Source organism: Mustela lutreola, chromosome 4 (assembly GCF_030435805.1).
Source record: "Mustela lutreola isolate mMusLut2 chromosome 4, mMusLut2.pri, whole genome shotgun sequence".
Lineage (NCBI taxonomy): Eukaryota > Metazoa > Chordata > Mammalia > Carnivora > Mustelidae > Mustela > Mustela lutreola.
Genome location: NC_081293.1, coordinates 122,628,758 through 122,650,333, shown reverse-complemented (window position 1 = coordinate 122,650,333; position 21,576 = coordinate 122,628,758). Strand labels below are relative to the sequence as shown.

The following is a 21,576-nucleotide window of genomic DNA, read 5'->3' as shown; positions in this document are numbered from 1 at the left end:
AGCATGTAAGTCGGAACTGAAAGCAAGTCTAGAACTCATGGGAAATTTGCTGGTTTGGTCATAATAATGATACAATGTCTTCTAAAGTTTTTACAAATTTCAGAATTTTAGTAATATTCCTTAATTAAAATATTATTCCTAAATTAAATTATATTAAAATGTAATTTTATATCAGCATGAACTGGCTCTATTACAAAACGAAATTGGCCTCATAGCAATACTTAGTAATCAGGATTTAAAGGAAGAAAATAAACCAAATATATGAAAAGCAAAAAAAAAAAAAAAAAAAAAAAATCCCTTTTTATCCAGTAAGTTGTTTTGTTCTCTTGTCAGTTGGTATAATTCCAAAATTATCCATTGATTGCTTTGCTTATTTTAATGGGATCACATTGTTTTTAGAGACAAATAAAATTCTAGGAAAATCACTAGTCACTTACTGACAGAATCCTTGTAAGGAATGATGTTTATGTTTTGTCACAGTGGTCTATCCCAGGGATTGAAGTATCACTTAATAATGAATTTTTAAAATTATTTTTAGCCTTTTTATTAAGCTTTAGAGTACATAATCATTATTGGCAGCATGTTATCATTAAAATATTTGACATAGTATATTAAGCAAGGGTTGTTCACTCCGATCCCTTAGACTACAAACACAAAGACTTAAAATAAATTTTCTTTTTTAAAATATTCTATTTATTTATTAGAGAGAGAGAGAGTACAAGTAGGGGGGATGCACAGAGAGAGAGAGAGAGGGAGCAACAGACTCTCCACTGAGCAGGGAGCCCAACATGGGGCTGGACCCCAAGACCCTAGAATCATGACTTGAGCAAAAGGCAGACACTTAATGACTGAGCCTCCCTGGCGCTCCTAAAATAAATTTTCTACGTTAAAACTAAAATGGTCTTCCATGAGCTGCACTGGTCTATGAATTTGAAAAGGTGATAAACTTCTCTACTCAACCATTTTACATGTATTTATGTTGACTTTTTACATACATGGGAGGAAATTTATGGAGATGATCACCATCATGCCTCTAATCTGTTCTTTGAATGCAATGTTAAGGCATGTTGTTTGACATTGTTTTTTCCTTTCTTGACTCTTATTTTCCATTTAAATTGTACTCTCCTAGATCTAAACAAAACTATTGGTTTGCAAAGAGAGTAGAGATCTCTACATGACTTTACCGTTGATAGAAAAATCTCAAGGAAGAGCCTTTTTTGATACTGAAGCATCCATGTGATATGCAATTTATTAGAATAACTTAGCATTTTACTTTTCTTCTACTTTTCTTTATATCTGTAGAACCAAAATTTGTAGGTTCATATCTGATTCCCGACAACGAAGACCGAGATGACAACAAAGTGTATTTCTTCTTTACCGAGAAGGCCCTGGAGGCAGAGAGCAACGCACATGCAATTTACGCCAGAGTGGGGAGACTCTGTGTGGTGAGGACCGCCTTTCTCTCCCGTTCCGCATGCTTACCTCCCGATTTACCGTCAGGTCTTGGTGATTGTATTGTAGGCTTTCTACTTTAAAATATTTTCTGGCAAAAATAAATAGATAAATAAATAAATAAATAATAAGGAAGATGTTCTAGGATTCTACAGGCTGCCTAATAGTATTTGCTACCTAATCTTTAGACTTAACATCTCCCTAAAGTTTTATCTTAGAAGAGCTGTGCCTTTTATGTGATCTTCCTCATTTTCCAACCCGTACTAAGAAGAGCTAGTCTGTAGTTAGGCTGTACTTCTTCCCACACAGAAGTTTGAGCTCCCCTCTTAAAAATTAATTTAACCAAGGTCTTTTTAGTTTCTTTAGTCCACATACTAAGTAATGTATGCTATGTTTCAACAGGTCATTTGATTGATTCTTTAGAAAAAACATCTGTGTTTGATTGGGTATTCAGATAGGCTGTTAGTGAATATTCAAAACCAAATGACGTAGCAATATATATTGAGAGAATGCTAATAATATTGCAAATGTAAAGTTTGATATTTAAGAATAAGAGGTAGTTTATATATACATATCTATGTCCATGTATGTACATTTGTGTGTATATATGTGTGCAAATAATATGTATGTACTGTGTATGTATGTATTTTAAACTGTTTTTTTTTTTTTTTTAGAAAAAAAGAGTGGTTGTTTTCTGTATCTCCAAGATAAGCAGATTATTTATCATTAAAATAATAATAAAGTTTATTGTATTATAAAAGCCACTATTTTATATAGAATAGACCACTCTATTAACATTCCTTAATGTCTAGAAAGTATATTTAAGGGCGCAGAGTGAAAGTATACTAACAAGGCAGAATGTGCAAGCCTCAAATAGTTTTTATGGGGAATTGCAGGTATGGTATTATTTGAGGATTCGGCTACACTTTCCAGATTAAATTAAAAAATTGCAACTGTTCTCATCTGCATGTTTAATAATACACAGTTGTGGTTAGAAGTCCTTTAGGTACTCACTCATCTGCTTTGGTTCATTGCAGAATGATGTAGGAGGACAGAGGATACTGGTGAATAAGTTCAGCACTATACTAAAAGCCAGACTGGTCTGCTCAGTACCAGGCATGAATGGAATTGACACCTATTTTGATGAATTAGGTAAATCTTCTTGAGAGAATTAAGTTGTGCTCTTTGATGTATATTCCTCTCTCTACCCCTCTCTATTTCTAGCACGTATTAAAACTTGCTTCCCACAATGAGCAAGTTTCTCTTCTTTTCACTGTGGCCTGGTCTGCATGGTGGGGTCAGGGCAGTTGCAGAACAGGCGATCATCTCCGTAGCTGGCAGTCAGCACCTCGTTTCTTCCTTGTGGCCCAGCTCAGGGTCATCCTGAACAGCCAGGTGTTTCACTCTGTTGTGATTTGGTCATGGCCATATGACTGTGTCTGGACAGAAATTGATGTCTTACATCTGCAGTGGGTTCTAAACTATTTTATGTCAATGTATTTTCTTTACACGCAAAGAGGACTAAAAATACTCATCTAATGGTCTTTAATTTTCCAGAGGATATTTTCTTGCTGCACACCAGAGATCATAAGAACCCAGTGATATTTGGACTCTTTAACACTACCAGGTAAGAAATTCATAGGATCTATAAAAACATGATGAAACAAAATACGCCCTACTCCTTCACTGTGTAAGTTGGAAATACTGTTGACCCACTGTCACCGTTTATTATTTTATGTCACCAATTTCTCTTTGTTCTCTTATGTTTGCAATTGTTCTTTTACTTTTAAAGCCATGATCTCAGTTCAGATCTTTATTTGTTTCTGTTTGAAGCACCCCAGGCTCGGTCTGTGCTCAGTATCCTAATCCCCTTCCGCTCTGACCTACAACAGGATGATTTGCTTCTCACAGTTTATAAGGTATTTGTTCCGTGCTGTAAAGGCTAGCATAATTCTTTTAATTGTCACATAGTTTTCCAAGTCACGTTTTCAAGGCTCTCTGTCAACTGTTAGCCACTCGGCTTTGGAAGTTTTCCTGTAAGATTATGCCTTCACAGAATCTATTTCTAACTCTAGGGTTCGTTCCATCACTATGATTTTATTTGCCCACTTGTTTTGCTTCAAATGACTCTCTTCCAACACTGACTTTTATCAGTTCTCTAGTGCTGGTCGGTTGCCATCCGTAAGAAATATTCCTTGATACCTTAATCACAGAGCACTTCGCTTACTCCTTTACTCAGGGGGTCCTGCTCCCATGTACCTTCATAGCAAACATGTATTTGTGATTTGCCTACCATGTTTTAAATTTATATAAGCTGTTCAAGTTTAGGGCATATAATCTATTATTTTTCTCTTTAACATGTTTGCATTTTGCCCATCAAACAGTGTTGGAAAAATATGAAATATCCTTTCACATCTATGTGTCAGTATATGAATGAAAAAATATTAGAATCAGTTTTGGTTGAAAGTTTACATATATAATTTCCTGAGTGTGTCTTTCCAAATAGGAGAGAGTGGATGTGAGATGCCTGGAATGAGAAATCAAGAATATTTCTTTGGGTGCCGGGTGGCTCAGATGGTTAAACATCTGACTCTGGACTTTGGCTAAGGTCATGATCTCAGGGTCTTGAGATGGAACCCCATCTTGGGCTCTGCTCTCAGTGCAGTTGGCTTGAGATTCTTTCCCTCCTTCTTCCATTCTTTTACTTTCCCTTGCCCTTGTGCTTTCTTTCTCTCTCAAATAAATAATTCTTAAAAAAAAAAAAAAAAGAATATGCCTCATATCTCTTGAAAGGGATAGAATGATCAAGTTCCCTTCCTCTTTTGCATTGCCCTGGACTTAAACTATTATAATCATGTTTGCTTTGTTTGCTCAGGGTCTCTCCACAAAGCTTCTGCTTGGTTTTTTCCCAGCAGAAGATTTCTTATGCTCACTTTGAGAAAAATAATAAAGTTCTTTCAATAAATATTGTGCTATTTTGAGGAGACCTTTTCTTCAACAGAGAAACATGGAAACAATTTTGCTATCAGCTCGTCATTGATGCAAAGGAAAGTAGTGAATGTAGATTAGTAGTTGTCACAGTCCACAGAAAATCCTTCTGTTTTTTAAACTTCATATTTATTCTTAGGCTGGTGAAGAATTTATATGGGTTGTGTTCTAATTCCATGGCTTTATATAACAAAGAAAAACTACGGGATCACCAGAATAGGTTTTCTGTGGGTTCGTATGGTCACTTTATAAGCTACTTTCCTAAGTGTTCACATAATGGATCTGTCTAGATTGCAAAGACAACATGTTATTTTCTTCCATAATTTCAATTTGACTGTTCAGTTTATACATAAATCTGTGGAAAAGGCTTCCCAGCTGTTACCTGACGTAAAGGTTGATATTTGTAGCATGGTGATCAAAGGTTTATTGCCACTTTGGTTGGGAGACCATCTCTGGTTTTCTCACTATCGCAGGCATTTCCAATTGCTTCAAGGTGTGTTACAGCATGTGTGAGTTGATGTCCTAGGACAGGAACGTAACTGCTGTTCTACAGGTGTCTCCCTGCGTAGGACCTTCTACATTTAAAAAGAACTGTACATTGTGCAGAGCACGTTCCCAAACATTAATTATTTTGATTCTCACAGGATACTGGGGACATGGTAGAATTCATTCACATCATGCAAAATTAAGGAAAATGGTCAAATTCTTAAAACAAGTCACTTTAAAATGTCCTTTCACAGAATCTTATCACAAATGCTCCCAGTAAAACTTGCTATTGTTAGTCATTGGCTGTCTTTATCCTTTGCAAGTAGAACTTTAAAAAAAAAGTGATTTCAGTTGCTGCTAGTTCCGGAGGTAAAGAATTCAAGTTTTATATAATTTAAGTCATTCTCCCCCAAATTAATGTAGTTCAGCCCAGTCATCTTTCCGCTCCGGTACAGTTTCAGTGGCCTGGTGGTCCCTGGAGGATGGGATATACGGCAAGCCTATTGATGCCTCTGTGACCCCAAGGTAAAAAAATAGAACAAAGCCCCAAAGTTTCATAAGACTTTAACTTGTTATTTGATCATATGCACTGAGAAATCAAATAAAATTTGAACAGAATTAGCAGTATTTACAGCATAGTGATTGGGTAAACACTGTCTACTCTGAATATGAAACAACAGTCAAGGAGACAAAGCTTGAAATTAATAATTCAGCTCGGGAATAAACCTTTTTAAATAGTCAGGCCCTATTTTCCTTCATAAAAATATTAAAACACAATATCAGATTAACAATAATGTGAGGTGATAGGTGTCCTTTTTTTTAGTCTAACAATGTCATTTTCAGTTTATTGTAATAAGAAAATAAAGAAATGGTAAGTTTTAGAGTTCCAGTACTTGAAATATTGCAGTAGTTAATATTTCTAGAATATCCTCTATTTAAGATATTGCAACTTTTTTTATCCAAAAGACTTCTTTTCTCTGTACTCTGAGGTGTGTGACTAGCTGACTGCTAGTCAGTTCCAGAAGACTAATTGTCTACTTTTTTTTTTTTTCCAGTAATATATTTAGAGGGCATGCAATATGTGTCTATCATATGTCTAGCATCCGGGCAGCCTTTAATGGACCGTACGCACATAAGGAAGGACCTGAATACCACTGGTCACTCTATGAAGGAAGAGTCCCTTATCCAAGGCCTGGTTCCGTAAGTTTAGGCATTTAAAAAAGTATTCTTATTTTTTTAAAGGCTCTCTTTAGCAATATTTTGTTCAGTGTTTAAGGTGCTTTACAAAACTTCCGTTAAGCAGTTAAGAAATTCTACACCCCAAAATAAAGAAATCATGGTAAAGAAATATCCCTTCTTATATCTGCTTGTATGCTTTTTATTTAATGAAAAAAATCTGTGATGGGTACATCTTAGCAACATTATAAAGTGTATATTATCATTGCTATTTTGGCTGTCTGAGTAACCTCAACTGAAATTGTATTTTTAAGATACTGGTGAACACAGAAACATCCAATAAAAAGAGCGTCATCCTCCTCCATTTCTTCCGAAGAATGAGTGCCACATGCAATTGCAAGGGGGAGAAAGTAACCAAATAATTACATTGTAATATTTGAGTCAGCCTCTAAGTTCCCTAGGCCATACTTTCTCCTTACTTCTTACTTTAGCTTAACTGGAAGAAGCTTTTTCTCTGCCTCACCAGAATACTTAGCATCTCATTCAACATCCTTGCTGGCTCCTAGAAGAAAAATTCCAATACAAAAGTGCTACTAGAGTTCCAGAAGTTTTACCACTGGCCTCTGCACTCGTGCTGCCAAGAGTCTCCCTAACAATCCATGCAAACTTCTGTGCTTTTTACTTATACATGTATCTAAAACCGATGATGACAATGACAGTGATGATGATTTTGTATCGTGTATCCTGGGCACGACTAGGTTGGCAAAATGTAGGCTCATTGTATGTGCTCATGGACCGTGGAGAACAGACATTTAACTTGTCATACAAGTCAAAGTCTGCACTTCTTTGAGCAGCTGGTGAAAACCCATCCCTGTGTTGATTCCACAAGTACTTGAAAGTCAAGTAGAAACCATTTTTGCAGAGCCAAAATCCAAAGTGGAAACAAACCTTACCTCCATTAACAAGTGTAAAGCTTTACCATTTCAATCATTCTCACTAGCTTAAAATTATTACTTCCAGTAAGACATAAAATATACTTTATTTCACTCTATTGATTGAAATTACAATTTAAATGGAGAAAACCCACTCCTGTGGCTTTGCTGGAAATGCTTCTTGAAACCACATGGTATTAAAGGAGATTTGGAGGAAGTGACTGGTTACTGAACTGTTTCCAGGCCGGTCCAGAATGTTTCCAATTATGTATCATGTAAGTATACTCCAGTGAAAACTTCAGACCAAATTAAGAAATATGACCTGAATTTTAAAACAAACCATTAAAAATGCCCTCTTTGCAGAATCTGATTACTACACTACTGTATTTATACCCAAAAGTGGAAAATTCCTTATCAACATAACCATTGTAATTGCTGCTGATTCTGGAGGGAAATATGCAAAACGAAAGAGTACTTAATAACAAGCATGAATCAACACAGTTAAAGGTAGTCCAAGAAGTAACTGAGATGCTATTGAACATTTATTTTTTGAGTCAGTGATTTAAGAATTCAGCATGTTATTGCAAATATTTCTCATTTTCTCAATTTATTGTATTGAATCCATACAGAAATCATATAAATTCATACGGATTACAGTAGAACAGAGAGGGTTTTTTTTTTTTTCCTCAATTAACACGGACAGAATTTGAATAGCTTTCTTTGTTACCGCACTAGAATTCTATAGTCATTGAGTCCATTGGAACCATCACATTATTATTTTAGTCTTAGTAATGGGAAAGCTTTTTTTTAAAGTGCAGTTGTGATCCGTAATCCTGGGTGGGGGATTTAACACAACAAAGAGGCTTTTTGTTTTGCTATGAAATTACATTGTTTACCTTCAGGAGTTAATTTACACTGTGAAAAAATAAATTTCAGAAAATGGGGGAAATAATAACAATATTTATGGTGATACATATTTTTGCCACCTTTGAATTGTACCATTATCATTTAGTACCTCATTTTTCAAAGTTTTTGCTAACTTCTGTGTTTTTCTAGAACTGCATGTTTGGAATGATTCGGTCTTTCTCTGCAATCTTTAATGCAGATTTTATTTTTCTAATGAAGCATTTGTGGTCACTAAATATTTGTAACTGCAGTCAATTAATTGAACACGTCCATTTCCTGATAGCTTTCATAATTGATAATAAATGTGCTCCTTAGATAGAAGGCAAAAAACCTGTATCTTATCTATTTGCAATTCAGTGTGCCAGCAAAGTGAATGGTGGGAGATACGGAACCACCAAAGACTACCCCGATGATGCCATTCGATTTGCAAGAAGCCATCCACTTATGTACCAGTCCATAAAACCTGCCCATAAAAAACCAATCCTGGTAAAAACAGATGGAAGATATAACCTGAAACAAATAGCAGTGGATCGAGTGGAAGCCGAGGATGGTCAATACGATGTCTTGTTCATTGGGACAGGTAAGGAGGTTACAAAGTACTCGGGCATGTCTGTGGAATCTTAAAATCAATAACATTATTAGTATTTTAAAAAACTATCAACAAATCTTCTGTTAATCCGTTAGCCCGTTTGAACACTGCTTTTCACTTCAAAGGAAGAGAGGATTTGGGGCAGTTACGGTGTATAATTTCTGACACACAGTCAATACTCAGTATCTTTGAAGAGTAACTACGTGGAGGATTGAGTAATTGACATTAATTAACAACACTGGTTCCAAGCAGAGCTTCTCACAGAGGAAGGAGCCCACCATAGCAAGGATGGCTGTGCTGTCTGTCCCCCAGGTCCATTGCTACCTTTGGCTGTTCAGTAAGATCTCAAGGCTCTTAACCACTTGGACAATAGCTTCACCTAAATCTGTAATCACAACAGTGCTTATCAGGTTCCATCAGAATCAACCATTTGTACCAAACAGGCCAAGTGTTAATCATAATGGAGGTTAGCTTTTGGAGTGGAGCTATAATATCCTGCATTAAGGAAACAAAATAATATAGATGCTGAAAAGTGAAATTTTCAAATAAATCTACAACTTCACTTAATTCCATACCTTAGATCTATCTAGCTTGTGGAAGAGAAGGCGGCATCTTTTAGCATCTGGGTAATACATGACAAATTCTGTCAAGTACTTTAAAATCCTATAGCCATTTAAAAAGCCTTTTAAATCATCATTTCTTTTTTTTTTTCGTATGCATGATAGTCATTGCTACACCAGTTGCTCTTTAGAGGAGGAAGTTTCCTACCATACATAACCTCAGTCACGGACATAATTCTGCAGAGACATCGCAGAGACCCCGCTCAGGAACCGGGATATAATATCAACACTGATGCTTCAGCTTCTCCATTCATACTTTTTGAAAAAGCAATGATTTAAGTGAGGAAACATTCATCTGATTTGCAGAGATTGATCTCTGGTGTAGGCTGTATTTTATCCTTATTTTAGAAGGTTCATGTCAATAATACGCTCTGCACGGTAGATTCAAGATTAACAAAGCATCACATTTCTTTAACAAACTTAAAATTACAAAAAAAAAAAAAAAATTACTTGGCCATGCATGAATTCACTCATAATGACATCTAGTAGAGCTATTTTTTTTTAACTTCCATAAGCAAGAATAATATTTTTTAGGAGGAAGTATGGGAAAAGATATGTTATTTTTAAATGTCCTGGAAAGGAGCAGTCATACACAGTCTATCAGTTCAAGACTGTTTTTGGAAATACTCTTTCATTAGATTGACCAAAGCTGTTTGAAAGAATTCCAGAAACATCAGGTATATACTTATGCTATCATGCAAACGATGTTTAACTCAGAGATATCATTGTATTGAGCCACAGCTCTACAACACAAAAGAACCTATTTGATGAAAGTGTGATAAGTACAACATTGGAAAACCCCACAAATGAGAGTTATTTTTCCACCTGTGCTTTAATACTCTGTGTGTGTGTGTGTGTGTGTGTGTGTGTGTGTTTATAAAATGCTGTATATAGAGAGAGAACGTCCTTATTGCAAATCACTAGTTGGAAATTAATAATTTGAATTTCATCTTTGCTTTTTGCTTGATATAATAATAATCGAATAATAAAAAATTTATTATGTGTTCTCAGCTTAAAAATTATAGTTTATATTCCTTTTCATGTATTATCCAGGTAACTCTTACTAGTTTTCTTCTCTTTTCTTTTTTTCTTTTTTTTAAGATTTTATTTATTTGACAGACAGAGATCACAAGCAGGCAGAGAGGCAGCAGAGAGAGAAGGAAGCAGGCTCCCTGCTGAGCAGAGAGCCCGATGTGGGGTTTGATCCCAGGACCCGGGATCATGACCTGAGCCCAAGGCAGAGACTTTAACTCACTGAGCCACCAGGCGCCCCTTTACTAGTTTTATTTTAAACAAATTTCATTAACCAACCACAAAATTTGATAATTCTTTAACAAATTAGTTAAATACCATATAATTATTGGGTTATTACCTCCAAAGTGCTTATTTTTTCTGAGCTGTTTATAGCACTACATCAAATTATTCTTACAGGCAAATTAGTGTCTTTATATTGAAAAGACCAAGCTCAGCATATCAGATATAATAAAAACTAGGTGGAATTTTAAATTATGAATTTAAATTTATAAAGCTATTGACAGTTATAGAAACTAAATGGTTAGTGCAAGAGTACTTATTCTGTTCTCTCAATAATATGTACTTGAAATTTTTCTTATTAAAAATGTGTGTACGTATATATCATGATATCAAATATTGTGTATACATTAATACTTTTTAAATTTTTTTAATTTTTATTAATATATAATGTATTTTTAGCCCCGGGGGGACAGGTCTGTGAATCACCAGGTTTACACACTTCACAGGACTCACCATAGCACATACCTTCCCCAGTGTCCATAACCCAACCACCCTCTCCCTAAATGCCTACCCCTGGCAACCCTCAGTTTGTTTTGTGAGATTAAGAGTGTCTTGTGGTTTGTCTCCCTCCTGATCCCATCTTGTTTCATTTATTCTTTTCCTACCCCCCAAAGCCCCCACGTTGCATCTCCACTTTCTCATATCAGGGAGATCATATGATAGTTGTCTTTCTCCTATTGATTTATTTTGCTAAGCATAATACCCTCTAGTTCCATCGACGTCGTCGCAAATGGCAAGATGTAATTTCTTTTGATGGCTGCATAGTATTCCATTATATATATATATGACATATTCTTTATCCATTCATCTGTTGATGGACATCTAGGTTCTTTCCATAGTTTGGCTATTGTGTATATTAATACATTTTGATTTCTCAATCTTTGATTGAATTCTGAATCAAATTATTTGAAAAATAATTACATTTTATTTGTTCTTATTTTTTAGCCAATCATATAAAGTTATATTTTACTAATTGAAAATATGAATATGTAAGTAGTCATATTGTTTCAGCCAGTGATGAATAAATGTTTCATGCATCTAAATCTCAAAGCGTATTCAAATTCATAGTCCCTACATGATTCTTAATTGTTTTGCAAACCAGATTGTGACAACCTTCTGGTTTATCTCTTCTTTTCCTTTCTTACAGATAATGGAATTGTTCTGAAAGTAATCACAATTTATAACCAAGAGACAGAGTCAATGGAAGAAGTAATTCTAGAAGAACTTCAGATATTCAAGGTATTTTTTATAAGAAGGAAAAGGAAATAGCCAACATTTATGTATTACAGACAATTGCAAATGAGTTGTAAATAGGAAAGATGTTAGGTCAGTTTTTTTTCTAATGGGTAGGTTGTGAATTCAGAATGAATTTGAAGTGAAGAATGGTTTAAAATCTATTTGATTATCGCAGACTATTCAAAGGAGAAGGCCAGTATTTGCCCAGCCAGCATGAAAAGAATTTCAGTATATGAACTATGACTTAAAGAAATAACACATACCGGGCACCTGGGTGGCTCAGTGGGTTAAGCTGCTGCCTTCAGCTCAGGTCATGATCTCAGGGTCCTGGGATCGAGTCCCGCATCGGGCTCTCTGCTCAGCAGGGAGCCTGCTTCCCCCTCTCACTCTGCCTGCCTCTCTGCCTACTTGTGATCTCTCTCTGTTCAAATAAATAAATAAAATATTAAAAAAAAAAAAAAAAGAAATAACACATACCACATACGAATTCCAGAATCATTATTGCAAAGTCTCATTTTACCAATGTACTACCAACCTAAACCATTAAAGCAAAACAGTAGATTTCATGTTGTGGACATTGTGATGAGTATATTGCTTTTTTTCATAACATATCAATTACCACAAAGTTAGTAAAAAAAAAACTAAAAAATGATAATGCAAAGGTTAGACATGACAATTACATGTATGCATATGCATACACACACACACACACACACACACACACAGGCTCAAGTGTCAATATTAGTGACAGTTATGGTTTTTAAAATTACTATGAGGGGTGCCTGAGTGGCTTAGTGGGTTAAAGCCTCGGCCTTTGGATCAGGTCAGGATCCCAGGGTCCTGGGATTGATCCCCATATCGGGCTCTCTGCTCAGCAGGGAGCCTGTTTCCCTCTCAGTCTCTCTACCTGCCTCTCTGCCTACTTGTGATCTCTGTCTGTCAAATAAATAAATAAACTCTTTTAAAAAATAAATTAAAAAAAATAATAAAATCACCATGAACACCACATTAGTGAATACTGGTGAGTGCTCCTAGGGGACATACAGGGTTAGGTTCCTGTGAGTCTCTAGTCACATTTTTGTCAACTGGTCAATATATAACGTTGTTCTCAGTGTGTTTTTATTGGAAGGCACCTTATTTACTGTATATTTTTTATTAACTCACATGGAGCTCATGGACCACAGCACTATAACATGTACATGAACAGAGTTACTTAACCTGTGTATTTTCCCGTAATACACATCACAGCCCTTTTGAAGCTTTGTAACACTAGAGAGCACTTCAGCGCTTTGCTTAGAGGTCATTTTAAACATCAAAATTGCCAGTAAAAAGCACAAAAATGTGAAAAACCATGGCATTAAATAGACCATGAAAAGGACACTTGTTTCGAGTAGGAGAGCTGAAACAAGAAGGCAGTGTCGCATTCATTGATCTCAGCTGGGGTTGTACTTGCTGGGCAGCCAAAATTTATTGCCTCTTGGTGCCTACTTGTGTTCACGAATGACCCCAGAACACTGTAAATATTAATATTGGGATTACAAATAAATTTTAGCAAGTAAGCAAATTTGTTTTTCAAAAAGGCTGCAAATTATTAAGATCATGCATGTTTGTAATGGATACATATGCAAATATGTTTATTGGTGAGAAACAGTTCATTTCACCTTGGCTGTCCTGGAGAGATTACATTGCCCATCGACACACCAAGGGTAAGCATGTTCTATCTCAACCAGAGCAGCTATGTTTTTGTTTATCTTGCGTATTGGGTTTCTGTGTCAGATTTCATTTCACTTCAGGGACCTAGCTCCCCTCTGAGGAGCACCTGCCACAGTGTTTTGTTCTTATCAATCCTAAGAAACATTGTCACTTGAATGAATAAATGAGGGCATGCATGCCTGCCTAAAGCGTTCTGTAGTTTAAAATATTGACACAGGGGATTAGATTTTCTCTTTCAAAAAATAATTATTTGAAGGATTACCGTCCACTGAGCGGACCCCACCTGCCTGTTGCTTGTCTCCTGGCAGAAACCACCTGAGTTTGTGGTATTCATTTGAGACACGTTAGTTTTAATCACCAGCCCTGGAATAACACACAGGCTCTCAAAGCTGTGTTATAGATCATCTTTCCTCTGTTGCATTTTGAAGACAATGAACTTATTCATCTTGCTCAAAGCAACCTGGGCTCCTATTGATTGACTGTGATAACTCCAACAGAAAAAGTATTTTGTTAGACCTGGATTTAAGCAATTAAAGTCACATGGTTTGTTAACAGTATCATCTATTCAGAGACAACTGTTTCACTTCTAATGGTTCTAATACTTCATGAGAAAGAACACTATGACTCTGATAGTTATTAAAATACTTGAGTTTCCAAAACTTGAGTAATATGCAAATACAAAAATTACATTTCAGAAACAAATGGTGAGCTATTTAGATTATCCACCACTTTTTCCATCTTACGTATCTAACCTATTCCATTAAAAAGAGTTTTTAAAAGAAAGCTGTATTTTATTTTATTTTATAGATTTTATTTATTTATTTGACAAACAGAGATCACAAGTAGGCAGAGAGGCAGGCAGAGAGAGAGGAGGAAGCAGGCTCCCTGCTGAGCAGAGCCTGATGCGGGGCCCAATCCCAGGACCCTGGGATCGTGACCTGAGCTGAAGGCAGAGGCTTTAACCCACTAATCCACCCAGGTGTCCAAGAAAGCTATATTTTAATGTAATTATAAGTTCCTATTGATTTGCTAAAATGAAAGGTATAGGCTAGCATAGAACTAGTTATATATCTAATATGAGTTCAGATGATTTGCAACCATATTAAAATATGTTTTTGTATTTCTTTAAAAGCTTAAACTTTTTTTTTCAGGACCCAGTTCCTATTATTTCTATGGAGATTTCTTCAAAGAGAGTAAGTTTGTGTGTATGTGCAAGTGTACTTGTGTATATATGGGAGTCATGGTCAATGATAAAGAGCTAAAGTACACGTGCTTATAGATGAATAAGTTACAGTTTTACTCTGATAAAAATAGTGACTCACATGTAATGGATTTCTTTTTCTATTATTGGAAGAAGGTAGGTAAGAGTAGATTTACTTCTATAATCATGATAGGATGCTCTTCTGTAAGAGCAGAAGAGCTCTTACAAAAAAGAGCTCTCGCAAAAATAACGGTAAATGATGGTAATACAAAAAAGTGTGCAGTGAAACACAAACCTCCTCTCCACTTTACTAGAACCAGTTTCTGGTGCAAATTTCTCCAGAAAAAGCTGTTGCATATATTACCTCAAATGTATTTATAAGTGACCATTTATGTCTAGGCAAACAGGAACTTGTAATGTTAATTGTTCTGCTACTTACTGTTTTTACTTAACAATGTATCTTACAGTTTATTCCCTCATTCTGTGTATATATCTGAATCAGTGTTTTAAATGTTGCATGTTAGTGTGCACTAATGGTGGGAATGCAAATTTGTGCAGCCAATATGGAAAACATTAGAGAGTTTCCTGAATGTATTAAAAATAGAACATATGATTAAGCAATTTCATTTCTGGGTGATTTTCCAAAGGAAACAAAACTCTAACTCTGAAAGGCATCTGTACCCACATTTATTGTGTCATTATTTGCAATGGCCAAGACATGGAAACAACCTAAGTGCCCATCAGTAGATAAATGGAGAGGGGAAATGTGGCATATATGTTCAATGGCATATCATTCGGCCACAAAAAGGAAGAAAATTCTCCCATATGTGACAGCATGGGTGGACTTGAGAACATTATACTAAGTGAAATAAGAAAAGGCAAATACCATGTAAACTCACTGATATGTGAGATTAAAACTAACTCCACAAAAAAATGAGGGTTTTTTTTTTGTTTTGTTTTGTTTTGTTTTGTTTTTTTAACGAAAAACAGTTTGGCAGTTGCCAGACACAAGGGGTGGGAGGTGGGCAAAATGGGTAGATGGGATCAAAAGGTACAAACTTCAATTATAGAGGAAGACCTTGGAATGTAATATATGGCATAGTGATTATGGTTAATGAAACCCTAATGTATATTTGAAAGTTGCTAAGACAACACATCTTAAAAGTTTTCATTACACGAAAAACAATTCTACCGATACGGTGTTGAGGAATGTTAGACTTACTATGGTCATTTCACAATACATACAGATACTGAATCCTTATATCATACGCTTGAAACTAATAAGGTATTACTTGTCAGTTACGTCTCACTTTTATAAATGCAACAATAACAAAAGATCATTTACTTACTCTGTCTGTTATTGGACATCCCTAAAGTTCTTTTAAAAAGACCTACAGTGTTAAACGATGAAAGAGGCTTTCTATTTAAATAACAAAAGAACAGTCAACTTCTTGAGAATTTTGTCAAGCTCACTCTAGCAATTTTGTTTACGGGAGTCCAGGTCTATAAATGTATTTCAAATCTTAGAGAACCAGTGTTCTGTTACCCCTCCTGAGTAGCTGCAGTAATTCAAATGAATATTCACCGAAGTGAATGTGTATAAATGTGAAATTCACTGAGAGTTCCGTCCATTTCTGCTAGCGGCCTCTCTGTTGTTTGATGTCTCTAGCAACAGCTGTATATTGGATCGGCTTCTGCTGTGGCCCAAGTCAGATTCCATCAGTGCGACATGTACGGAAGTGCTTGTGCTGATTGCTGCCTGGCTCGAGACCCTTACTGTGCCTGGGATGGCATATCCTGTTCCCGGTATTACCCGACAGGCACCCATGCAAAGAGGTGAGAGGCCTCAATGCGGTAATTCCCTGGTTTAGAAAAGCCATCGCACTTTGTCAAATATCTTTTATTCTGCACCCATCCCATGAAAATAACCACGTTAATTTTGTTTAAGTAAGCCCTCGTAATCATACTTTGTTCATAATATAAGCTCCAAAAGTTGAATTTTCCCTGAAAATAACTCCTCTCAATTACTGTGTAGAGAATGGAGTTTTTATTGGATTTTTATTTATTTTATTTTATTTATTTTTTACCCATGTTTGAATCAACTCTTCCCCCTCCTGACACTCATATTGCAAGACATGAAACCCGTTTAGATAAACTTAAAATGTGGAAATGGCAAGCCACCTCACATGAGGGATTCAAAGACTTGAAAGAAAAATAAATAAATAAATTCTAAAATACATCCTGCATTTGCCCCATGTCCTCTCAACCAGCTGGTCTTCATTTATTTCATTTTGAAAGTGAATATTTTAACTCCTAGGCAAATGTATGACCTGTATAATTAATGAAACGTGTGATTTAATTCAACACAAATGAAAGGCACTTAGAGACCTCCAAACTCTGATGTGTACAATTCAGCGAGGTCATTGCCACTTGTAAGAGAAGGTAGATCTCGGGATTCTTTGAAAAGAAGATCTGGAGGTCCAGAAAGTATTTTGAAGGATGGAGATATTTCTTTGCTCAAGCTATATAAAATTGTGTGTTCTTTGCAAGGAAACATAAAGGAAAACATTGTTATCTGTTATAGAATAAGCATTTATTTTTTTCTCCTAGTAAAGTGGCCAAAGACAATATAAAGCAAAACATCAAACTATATACAGTTTCCTTACTGAGAATTAAGTTTTTACTGATTTCAGTTATTTTTACTCTTCTATTCTGGATTACTTCAAACTTTTAAAAAATTTAATTTAACCCACCTTAATATAGTTATTATTTTTATGAGGTCACATATGTAGTAGAATCTTGCTTTTGCAAAACGTAGTCACCCATTCAAAACCTTTGTTAATTTGACATTAGCTAAATTAACACGGTGTGATGAGTAATTAAAGTATATCATAGGCATAGTGAAAAGATCCTTTGAGAGGATATTTGTTAATGTTTAACTTACAAAGTGTTTTCAAGAATCAAGCAAATTGATGTTGTACAAAGGCTTATTGATATTTAAAAACACTTCTTGAAGAATTTAGCCATGTTACTATGTAAAAATAGTGTTCAGTGAATTATTCACCCATTATGCCAACTACTGTACTATGTGTGAGGAGGGTGACGAAGCGGTCGATAATCCTTGGCTATATGAAATCAGAACCTAAAGTGGGAAATGTAATTGTAAATCAGGATGATAGTAGGTCATTACTGAGCACTTATTATGTATAAAGTACTAGACTAAGTGCAGTATATGTTAGACATTATTTAATTCCCAGAATAACTCAACCTTTGAGCTCAGTCTTGTAGGTAGAGATATAAGAAGATTCCAGTTAAAGGGAATTTTACAAAAGGCATAGAATGTTCATGGAAAACCATGTAGTTCCCTAGGTTAGGAGTAGAGAAGCTGGTTCTAAAGGTGGAAAGATAATTTCACCGAAAATAATAAAATGAATTATTTTATTGTTATTAGCGATAATAGCAACATTTGAAAGCCGTGCATCAAATACTTGTGAATAACAAGGTTTTGTTTCAGGTATCCAGTAAGGGTGATGAATTCTTCTAACTGAACAGTTTCCATACCTCAATCCTTCTTGATCCATGGCGCATCTTACTGAAGTATACATCTACTGGCTTGATAATATATTTGCAAAGGGCGGACAGAAAGTTATTTAGTGAAAGTTAAATGAATGGGCAAAATCTTAGGAAGGTGCTCAGTGCTCGAGTCAGGAGCCGTGCTCACACATGAACGAGTTCAGCTCAGTGACATGTAATGGAGATCTCTCAGTGGTGTCAGATCCTTTTGAACCATCACTCACCCCTGGAGGAGAACTTTTTGGATGGATTCCAGCACATGAAAAGGAAAATAGTTTGCTTTTACAGCAGATCATTTTTGCTTCAGACCTGACTAGAAGCAGAAATTGAAAACTGGTCATTAAAATAAATACTTTTCTGTTCACAGAGTGAAAATGAGTCAACAGAGGAAAAACATTAATTCGCAATCCAAACCACTTGTTTAAATTAGTCTTCCAAAATACACTATAATTTATATAGCTAAGTCTTTTACTTCCCCTGGCTCTTGTATGTTGTCTCATTCTGGTGTTCTCTTTAAAAGTTTCTAAGTGGCAAGACAGAGAAGAGAAATAGGCAACTTTTGGAATAAAAGGCAACTTTGATTAACCTTTCTCAAACTCTTGAACATTTACAGTCTTTTTAAAATGCTGAGATAAAAGACAGTTATATGAAGATAGTATAAAATGAATTGAACCCTTGTTGGGGGATGAATGCTTGCTTTCATGACTTTCAACATACTCTTTGCATACTACTGACATTGCAAAATTTTGCATTATTCTTCACATTGCATACCTGAATTATCTGATTGCATCTCCCTTTGTTCTCACCCCACATGTGTAATAAACCTGATACAGCATTTCTGCAGAGTAGAAACGATTCCCATTTCCTTGATTTACCCCTGCTCCCTTACTCACTACTGCTCAGCAGACTTTGGATTCCCAATACCAATGCAATACTGTATGAAGTAAGGAGTCCATGGAACCATTTTACTTCTCATCCAGAGCTGTTATCGGTTATCTATACCTGTGCACATGCTAGTATAAAATAATAACAGAAGCATAAAACTTTTTGGTTTTGCTCCTTTTTTTGTCAATTTCTTTTTTCAGTTTTACCCAGTAGGATGATTCATACAGCAGCTTTAATCTGAAGTTTATTAAATCCCAGGTTTCTAGACAATGTCTTCTAATCTACAATCTCTGTATTTTGTAAAAGCCAGCTTTGCACACAGGTCATAATTCTAAAAATTGACTGTAAATAGACATCTGCTCTAGCTTTCATTACAAGGATATACTTAAACCATTGCTTCTCAAGTATTGGTCTGTTAACTAAGATCACAACTCACATGAGAGAAAGCACTTCATCTCTTGAAATGATGTTCCTTTATCATTATTTGGAGGCAATGAGGTAAGCCTAGAATGTAAAAAAAAATTGATATTGGAATAATTTTTAAATGCCAGACCAACTTCATTTTACAAAGGAGGACAGGAAGAATCAAGCAAGAGAGAAGATATGTACGAGATCAGACGGCACGTGAGTGATGGCGTTGGGATTTGAATCTGGTTCCTTTTTCCAGATTTTATCATTGCATATGGTTAGAGCATTTCATTGTCACTTCAGAAGCCTAGCCATCTCCCTCTGGGGTGAAACTTCTGCTCTGCCTTCTGTTTTTTCCTTAATCTTGAAGAAACGCCATGATTTAGAAAAGCAAGTGGTGTTTTCTGCACTTATGTAATACTTCTATTTTTATCTTTAATCTGAATTAATACGCTGAAGATTTTGATCTTAGAATTTCAGTGCTAATAATGATGATTTCCATTGTCCAATCCCTCAGAAAGATGCTTACTAATTTAAAACAAGATCTATTCTATAGAATTTTTCCCCCAAAGGTAAAGAACATTGTTATTTTTCAGTTATATATCTAAACAATCTGTAAAATAGAAAAAAAACCTGGAAGTTATTCTAAAGCTAATAGGCAGTCTTGCCATACAGCCTGTTAAGTATGTGTAACACACAATCATGTTGCATAGGGGCATATAATATCTATATATACTGAGTAAAAGAGTAAGTTGACTACATTATTGGTTTCTGTCTTTATTGCCAATTGTATTTGTGCTATGTGACTAAGATGGCCATAGAAGAAAATATTTGGATCTAATACTGTTACTGTTCTAATACTGTTACTTTTTGAATGCCCCTTATTATATGTAGGAGTTTTATGATTTTTATTCAAATAAATAATCTGCCTCAAATCCCACTATCTTTCCTGCACACCTACCTCCCTTACTACCCCAAACCCCCCATTTGAAACAGAAGAATTCTTATTGCACTGGATTTTTAAACAAAATATAAAAAGGGATTTCTCAAGTTATGTCAGGATCCAGAATTCAAACTTACGTGAACACTTAAATAAGAGTTTTATATAGATCTTACCATTGAATAACATTCAGTGGAAATACAGGGAACTATGAAACTTGAATTTTATCCTTTTTGTGTATGACAGATCAATTTTTTTCAGTAGCCGAATACTACTTGAATCCTTAATGCAGTTGGCTGCATTTTAAAGTCTGGAAAATTGAAATCTGACCATCTCCTACATGCATCTACTTTCTTTCAGGCGGTTCCGCAGACAAGATGTTCGGCACGGAAATGCCGCTCAGCAATGCTTTGGACAGCAATTCATCGGTAATCCAGAGAAAATCAATTGCTATGGGTTACTGGGGTTAGGATAAACTGCAGACCTCTTAAAATGGTCCTTGTTTTCTTTGTGATTGATATATAGTAGAACAATGTTACTGAAAGTATGCTTTTTTTCTTCCCCATAGCTAAAATTTTGTGGATTTTAACACCAAAATGTTAATTCTGTGTGGACGTAAAATTTTTAATTAATTAGGAAAATAAGTTCTGTATACCACCATGAAGACCTTACTGTTAGACCTCAGAACAGGGGGATGTTAGAACGAGATGCCACAGTGACTTGTAGGACCCCTCTCTGCATCTCAGCCCCAGGAATATCTTCACCATGTCACACCACCTATGGTGATCCTCTTAAGGATGATCAAACTTGTATCAAGTTACCTACTAAGCTTCAGGGTCAAATAAAGTGAAAAACTTGAAGTCTTCCACAAGAGTAGGGAAGCTAAGAGCTCAGGTTGATGTGAGTTTCTGTGATGCAGATGAGCGTTTCTGTGGAAAGTTAGTACATGGTCTGATGGGTAAAGGATGAGAGGAAATTTGCTTCATCAAATGTAAGGAAGTCACACAAGATGGCAGACCATGGTCCTGACTCTCCACACTGTGTCGGTGGTGGAACTGGCTGTGTAATTGGTGGCCTTAGTTGCATAGGAGGTACGAGGGAGATGAACCTTCGTGACTGGGAGACCAGGAGCGCTTGCATTCAATCCAGAGTTGCAC

The 21,576-nt window shown here is 35.7% G+C and overlaps 1 protein-coding gene across 1 annotated transcript in view; it reads left to right on the top strand.

The window, feature by feature from the left end:
• The window catches only part of SEMA3E (semaphorin 3E), a 255,031-nt gene that overhangs the window by 211,102 nt on the left and 22,353 nt on the right, over window positions 1-21,576 (top strand). Inside the window, exons 7-15 of the mRNA XM_059170981.1 lie at window positions 1,303-1,445; window positions 2,490-2,604; window positions 3,010-3,079; window positions 5,982-6,126; window positions 8,298-8,520; window positions 11,611-11,702; window positions 14,564-14,605; window positions 16,283-16,449; window positions 20,780-20,847. Of these exons, the coding sequence (XP_059026964.1) occupies window positions 1,303-1,445; window positions 2,490-2,604; window positions 3,010-3,079; window positions 5,982-6,126; window positions 8,298-8,520; window positions 11,611-11,702; window positions 14,564-14,605; window positions 16,283-16,449; window positions 20,780-20,847 (1,065 nt within the window). The remainder of the gene's footprint in view (window positions 1-1,302; window positions 1,446-2,489; window positions 2,605-3,009; window positions 3,080-5,981; window positions 6,127-8,297; window positions 8,521-11,610; window positions 11,703-14,563; window positions 14,606-16,282; window positions 16,450-20,779; window positions 20,848-21,576) is intronic.